We start from the raw sequence: 7,226 nt of genomic DNA, 5'->3' as shown, positions 1-7,226 counted from the left end.
ACAACGTTTTAACGTAGTTGCGGCGGGTTCACCTCATCTGAAGCCAATGGCACCTAAAACTCCTACAAAACCCAAAGGCGTGGGGCGGGAAATGACATGGCGGGAGTCATCTTTTCGGCCACTTGTGCCAACGTTTGCACCCCAATGCGACGTGGAGCCGCATCTGAGGTTGTCGTCACCCTTCTCGCAGTCTTGTTTTAAAGATAATTCATGGAGTGGTGGCGAAGGTTCCTATAGTTTCTTTCCCTTATTTGGTCCCACGTAATCGACTGTGTGTGTGTGTGTGTGTGTCTGGTAGTCTCTCAGTGTTCTTCTGGTTTTTGTTTGTTTGTTTTTCTTTTCTATCTTGTCTCCATGTTTTTAATGTGGTTGGATGCACTGCGTGTGATGTACGGTGTTTTGTGGGTGATGTGTGCGTGATCACNAATAAATGCACGATTGACCATAGAAATTATAGTATTGATATTAACAATCACGCGTCCATCATCACCATCAGCAGCAGTCACACGCAGCGGACACACGGCAGTTAGCAATAATAAAAGACCGCACAGGAGAGCAGCACGCGTAAAACCAAAATTCACCATACGGGTGTCCATGCTCATTGTCAGTGTTGTTTCCTTATGACTTTATCAAATACACACATATGCGGGAAAGAGGGAAGAGCGTGTGTATTTGATCAAGGGCAATAAATAATAACAAGGCGGATACACACCCAGAAATTATTCCAGCTATCTGTGACCGTGTGAGTTGACCCTCTTGCGGAATAACATAGTCCATAGACGGTGTCATCCCAACCTGTGTCCTGGGCAAGCTTGAATTCAGCACACGCGCCATCGACCATACAGAAATGTTTGTGGCTCCAAAGTTTGAGGCACACTCATTTGCCGAAACACTCGTACCAGAAACACATTCCGCATCACTGAAGGGTCCAAATCGCACGTCATCCACTCTGATGTTGGACTCCGTGTAAATGCGGTCTGCCAGCAGCTCTGCATTCACCTTCCTCATATTGGAGATAACAACCTGAAGCAACCGAGTGGTAGCAAAGCCCAGGAACGTTAGTGGATCCCAATGCGATTCATTGACATGGCGATGAAATCTCGCAACCATATCTGATTTCGTGTTCTTCTCCGCCCAGTGTGGGAAACTCGTCGCGAATAGGAGCCGCTCTGAGCTGGCAATAGACTCTTTACTCGCATTAAATGCAGCCACAAACTCCTGATAAAACAACAAAATGTCATTGAATGGAACGAATACACGGGCCCTGAGGTGGGTCTGAAGGTGCCGCGCAACCGCAGCAACGTCAGTGAGAGTGAGTCCAATACAAAACACATCTCCATTACCCGAGAGATATGACGATATCGGGTCATCATCACCAAGTGTCTTACTGGAATCAAGCGACACACCAAACGTAACCAATGACTTATCAAGCGTGTCTACAACCTCAGATGCTTCACCCCCGCGAACAAGCGCCTTCACTCCCGTGGAAGAGGTGTTGGAGAGGTATACAGCAAGCACATATAGCTGCTGCGCAAGTAGCGGTTGCAGATGGATCACGTTTCTCCAGAACTTGTTCAACCGGGGGGACAGGGGAAGAGTACCAATGAAAGTCATATTCGGCACGCTCAGAATATCAGCGGTAACAACACCAAGAACTGCAGCTACGGCCTTCGTGTCGCGAATTTTTTCAAAAGTCTTCGCTGCATTTCCTGACTCTGCGTATAGTGGGTAAAAAAATATTCTCTTATCAACATCATCCGCTTCCTCGAGGCTCCGAGCGCCCAACGACCACCTCATGCTCGCACGTTGTGCAACTTTATCATCCGTAAGGACTACATACAGTCCGATTAACGGTGCGCTCACCTGCACATTAGCACTTGAGCACTCCGATACACTCCACGTCACAGAGCCTTTCTTCATAGGCTTCAAACTGAGGCTGTTGACAACAACTCTCATATGCGCCATGCTGCCGCCTTCATTGCAATTACACATGGCACCCTGTAATGCAGCGCCCTCATCGCACTCACCACCAAAGTCACCAACCACAAAGTCATCAATCACGTAGCGACGCTGCTTGTACAGAGATTCCATGAATGAAGTACGGTTTGTCAGTTGTGGAGCGTTGTTTAGGGCCTCAAACAGAACTTCTCCCGCAAGCCATCCAAACACCATCATCTCCCCTAATTTGTCGTCCTTAAGGTAATGTTCAGGTTTCGCAAAGCCCTTCCAGTCACTGTTTGTATCCAGGTAATTGTCCATGTCACGCTGGAAGTGCCGAACCATCGAGGACCGATTGTCACTAGCGAGTGGCACTGTTCCAGTTGTGATCAGCTGTCCAGGAGTGAACGTACGATTAAGTGACACCAGCGCATCGCTCCATGTTTTGATCAGAAAATGTTGAAAACTGGAAGGGGCGAGCAGGTACATGTCCACAGTGCGGTTGTCCTGTGCTATCTTCTTGACAAACCACCCGGTGGTATCATCCGCGATTGACGAAAATAGCAGTACAGCCTGCGGACGTGTAGCAACAAATTGCCCCCACTTGGTATTCAATTCACCCTCCAAGACGTCCCGACCCCCACTGCTCTCCACAGCGAACACTCCACATGGCTTGCGGCCCATCATTTCCATTATTCGCATGGTAAACTCATATGACTCCTTGTCAAACCCATTACCCTTCGCATACATCAAACCTACACGCGGCAGACCCAGATAAACAACAGCGTATCGAATGAGGGCGAGGAGCTCAGCATTGGGTTCGACACTTATTGAATAGAGGTGAGGGTTCCAACCACGGACCTCACTGGAGTACGCAATAGGAGCGATGGCAACAAGATCATTTTCCTTTAGTTTATCACGAACCCAAACGACAGGGTCAGTACCCAGGGGCCCGAATACAACTAATAACTTCCCTTCACTTTGTTTCACCCCCAGCTGAAATATGTCCTCAGCTGTGGTGTTGTACGATGGGGGACGGATGACAGATATTGTCGCACCGGAGCCCGTCTTCCAACCGTGGGCACTCAGTGATGCGTCAAAGCCGGCATTGATGGCGTTCACTTTCTCAACGTAATATTCCGGATTATACATCATGGATAGCACATTTACCGTCACAGCACTGTCATCCGCGCACACAGGTGGCATCCACATGAGTAGCAAAGGCAACAAGTGTAGCAGTGATACAGCAGTAATGACAGGTGAGTGCTTGTACATGCTGTAACGCCTTGCAGGGCTCCCTGCGGTAAGGTTCCGCCTGCAGTTTCCATGAGTGTACACACATCCTCTTCCGCCACCTTCCTGCCAGTGCATACTTTCGGTAATGTGTGGTATTATTCGTATGTGAAATCTTGTGTCTTCGAGAAGAATATCAAAGAGGGAAAATAGAAACCAGTAAAGTGGCATCGGCGCGCTTAATACATATGCAGATCATGCCCGGCGACGTATTGGACAGAAATAGAAAGTCACCAATCGCGACATAATCAAAATATTAAACCCTCAACCCTGGGAGGGTGGAAATACTACGGTTCACACACGAAAGAATATTCGGTTAACTCACCGTAAGAGCGGCAAAGTGCAATTGTGACGCATCGCCTAACTCCCATATTCCCCCTCCTGTTCCACTTCCTGGGCAATCGCAAATAAACCTCCATGGGACTGTGTGAGGAAGGTGCCACCTGCTGTGCCGTAGTGGATAAATATAGCATTAAAGTGAGGTAGACAAAACAAAAATAAAAAAATGTTTTTCAAATATGATAGAACCTCAAACAAGGTAAGCATACGTATTTAAATACTGAAATATGCATATATTTATGTATATTTACAAAGGAAAGAAATAACGGTAACCACTGCGCATCAACCTGACTTCATAAAAACAAGGAATGCACTGCCAAACAATAGTTAAAGCGGTGCTCATAAAGTCACCACCAACACTGAGTGCTGGACAGCATGACACATGGCATTGGGGCAGAGTCATTTGCATATCCATCATTCGAAAAGATCGTGTCGCATAGGTTATGTTTCACAAAGTTAACACGTAAGAAGGTAATATGTATTTTTTAAAAGATAATGCAGGTCTACGCACTCCTGTTGGCATACAAGGGAAGAATTACCACTGGAAGATTTGATATGTAAGAAAATAAAAACAAGAGTTAAAAAAATAAATAAACATATTGTTGAAATAAGCATGAACGTCACTAAACGCTGGCACTATTAATGCATATAACATTCATTTACATTGCGAGCCATCGGCCGATGGGCAACGGCTTCATCGTAATAATGGCGACCCAACAGAAATCCGGTGTGTTACTGCTACTCTACGAATATCATCAATGACAAGGTTAGTATTCCTGAAGGTGCATGTCGTAAAAGGGGACGATAATAATTGATGAACTGCCTTGCGTACTTGACGACTCACTTCCACTATGAGCGCCATGGTCAGCGACGCGCCCAACCTTAACTGCAATGCGACGCACCACTTCCTCACAGTAGGCGTCATCCCACTCGGATGCAGCTTTACGGGGAAGAGGCACACGCCAACGCTCACAATACGGCAGCAACAACTTCTCACGATGCGCTGTCTTGAACGTGCTTAACAGCGACTGTAGTGCAGTTGCAATTATCTGAGCTGATTCACTCAGCTCCGCACGTGAAGAACTGTGGTCGCTTGTGGAGGTTGTCGTGCCATCCTCGCCCTCATCAAAAAAGTATTCGCGGTCCAGCCGTAATGCAGCAAAGTTACGACTAGGCACGGTATTCAGCTGGTACATCTTAACCGGATCACTCACACCGCGAAGTGCGACAGCACCAAGTGCAGTGACATCAATTTGCTTACGATCCTCAGCTGACAGCGACATGTACGCCGCATGCGTCATCAGCACCTGACCACCATTTGCTACACTCTCCGTCCTTGCTGCCATGTTTGGAGTCCGCCCATAGTAGTCATATCCCTTCGTCACTTCATCGTGTCGGATGTCGCACAACCCGGTGTGGATTCCAACACGTACACGCAGGCCATTCCACAAACGACTGTACACTTCAGGATCCATATGCGCGGTTGGTGGTGTGTACTCACATTCTCCCTCCGCACGCTGCTCCTCAAACTCACGGTAAGAATCATCAAGTGCATTTGTTCCCCAGTCATGATGCAAGAAACACAGCTGTAATTCCTGTGCGAGTTGGACGGCAGCGAAAGGACTCTTACTCGCTATCATGAACGAATCCCCAACAGTTTTGACTTCGTAGCACTTATACCTCCCAATCAGTGAACGGACCATACGATGATGCGCGGCGACGGCATCGGGCATCAGATCAGGGTGTGCAGCCCACAACGCAGTGCTGCTCTCAATGTCAGTAAATATTAGTGTCACGGGGTCCGTTGGCTCCTTGGGTGCACGGTTGTTGTTACGAGCGTTCCGCAGGGAGATGTGTAGGAACACACCAAGGGCAATAAATAATAACAAGGCGGATACACACCCAGAAATTATTCCAGCTATCTGTGACTGTGTGAGTTGACCCTCTTGCGGAATAACATAGTCCATAGACGGTGTCATCCCAACCTGTGTCCTGGGCAAGCTTGAATTCAGCACACGCGCCATCGACCATACAGAAATGTTTGTGGCTCCAAAGTTTGAGGCACACTCATTTGCCGAAACACTCGTACCAGAAACACATTCCGCATCACTGAAGGGTCCAAATCGCACGTCATCCACTCTGATGTTGGACTCCGTGTAAATGCGGTCTGCCAGCAGCTCTGCATTCACCTTCCTCATATTGGAGATAACAACCTGAAGCAACCGAGTGGTAGCAAAGCCCAGGAACGTTAGTGGATCCCAATGCGATTCATTGACATGGCGATGAAATCTCGCAACCATATCTGATTTCGTGTTCTTCTCCGCCCAGTGTGGGAAACTCGTCGCGAATAGGAGCCGCTCTGAGCTGGCAATAGACTCTTTACTCGCATTAAATGCAGCCACAAACTCCTGATAAAACAACAAAATGTCATTGAATGGAACGAATACACGGGCCCTGCGGTGGGTCTGAAGGTGCCGCGCAACCGCAGCAACGTCAGGGGGAGTGAGTCCAATACAAAACACATCTCCATTACCCGAGAGATATGACGATATCGGGTCATCATCACCAAGTGTCTTACTGGAATCAAGCGACACACCAAACGTAACCAATGACTTATCAAGCGTGTCTACAACCTCAGATGCTTCACCCCCGCGAACAAGCGCCTTCACTCCCGTGGAAGAGGTGTTGGAGAGGTATACAGCAAGCACATATAGCTGCTGCGCAAGTAGCGGTTGCAGATGGATCACGTTTCTCCAGAACTTGTTCAACCGGGGGGACAGGGGAAGAGTACCAATGAAAGTCATATTCGGCACGCTCAGAATATCAGCGGTAACAACACCAAGAACTGCAGCTACAGCCTTCGTGTCCCTTACTTGTTCAAGTGATTGCGTTAAATTTTTCAAATTAACCTTTAAGGAATGGAAAAATATTCTCTTATCAACATCATCCGCTTCCTCGATGCTCCGAGCGCCCAACGACCACCTCATGCTCGCACGTTGTGCAACTTTATCATCCGTAAGGACTACATACAGTCCGATTAACGGTGCGCTCACCTGCACATTAGCACTTGAGCACTCCGATACACTCCACGTCACAGAGCCTTTCTTCATAGGCTTCAAACTGAGGCTGTCATCAACAACTCTCATATGCGCCATGCTGCCGCCTTGATTGCAATTACACATGGCACCCTGTAATGCAGCGCCCTCATCGCACTCACCACCAAAGTCACCAACCACAAAGTCATCAATCACGTAGCGACGCTGCTTGTACAGAGATTCCATGAATGAAGTACGGTTTGTCAGTTGTGGAGCGTTGTTTAGGGCCTCAAACAGAACTTCTCCCGCAAGCCATCCAAACACCATCATCTCCCCTAATTTGTCGTCCTTAAGGTAATGTTCAGGTTTCGCAAAGCCCTTCCAGTCACTGTTTGTATCCAGGTAATTGTCCATGTCACGCTGGAAGTGCCGAACCATCGAGGACCGATTGTCACTAGCGAGTGGCACTGTTCCAGTTGTGATCAGCTGTCCAGGAGTGAACGTACGATTAAGTGACACCAGCGCATCGCTCCATGTTTTGATCAGAAAATGTTGAAAACTGGAAGGAGCGAGCAGGTACATGTCCACAGTGCGGTTGTCCTGTGCTATCTTCTTGACAAA

The 7,226-nt window shown here is 47.9% G+C and overlaps 2 protein-coding genes across 2 annotated transcripts; both read right to left on the bottom strand.

The window, feature by feature from the left end:
• Nucleotides 1–618: 618 nt before the first annotated feature.
• TbgDal_VI510 (receptor-type adenylate cyclase GRESAG 4,putative) lies at nt 619–3,402 on the bottom strand (the record flags this gene model as incomplete). Its single annotated transcript, XM_011775554.1, has 1 exon — nt 619–3,402. One exon carries the CDS (start codon nt 3,400–3,402, stop codon nt 619–621), a length of 2,784 nt encoding a protein of 927 aa, XP_011773856.1.
• Nucleotides 3,403–4,337: 935 nt separating this feature from the next.
• Nucleotides 4,338–7,226, bottom strand: TbgDal_VI500 (receptor-type adenylate cyclase GRESAG 4,putative, (fragment); the record flags this gene model as incomplete). Its single annotated transcript, XM_011775553.1, has 1 exon — nt 4,338–7,226. A coding segment is annotated over one exon (2,889 nt), but the record flags the coding sequence as incomplete, so codon positions are not given.

The sequence above is a fragment of the Trypanosoma brucei genome, chromosome 6 (genome assembly GCF_000210295.1).
Source record: "Trypanosoma brucei gambiense DAL972 chromosome 6, complete sequence".
Classification (NCBI taxonomy): Eukaryota; Euglenozoa; class Kinetoplastea; order Trypanosomatida; family Trypanosomatidae; genus Trypanosoma; species Trypanosoma brucei.
Note: the sequence above shows the minus strand (reverse complement) of the source record. Positions and strands in the feature narration are given on the sequence as shown.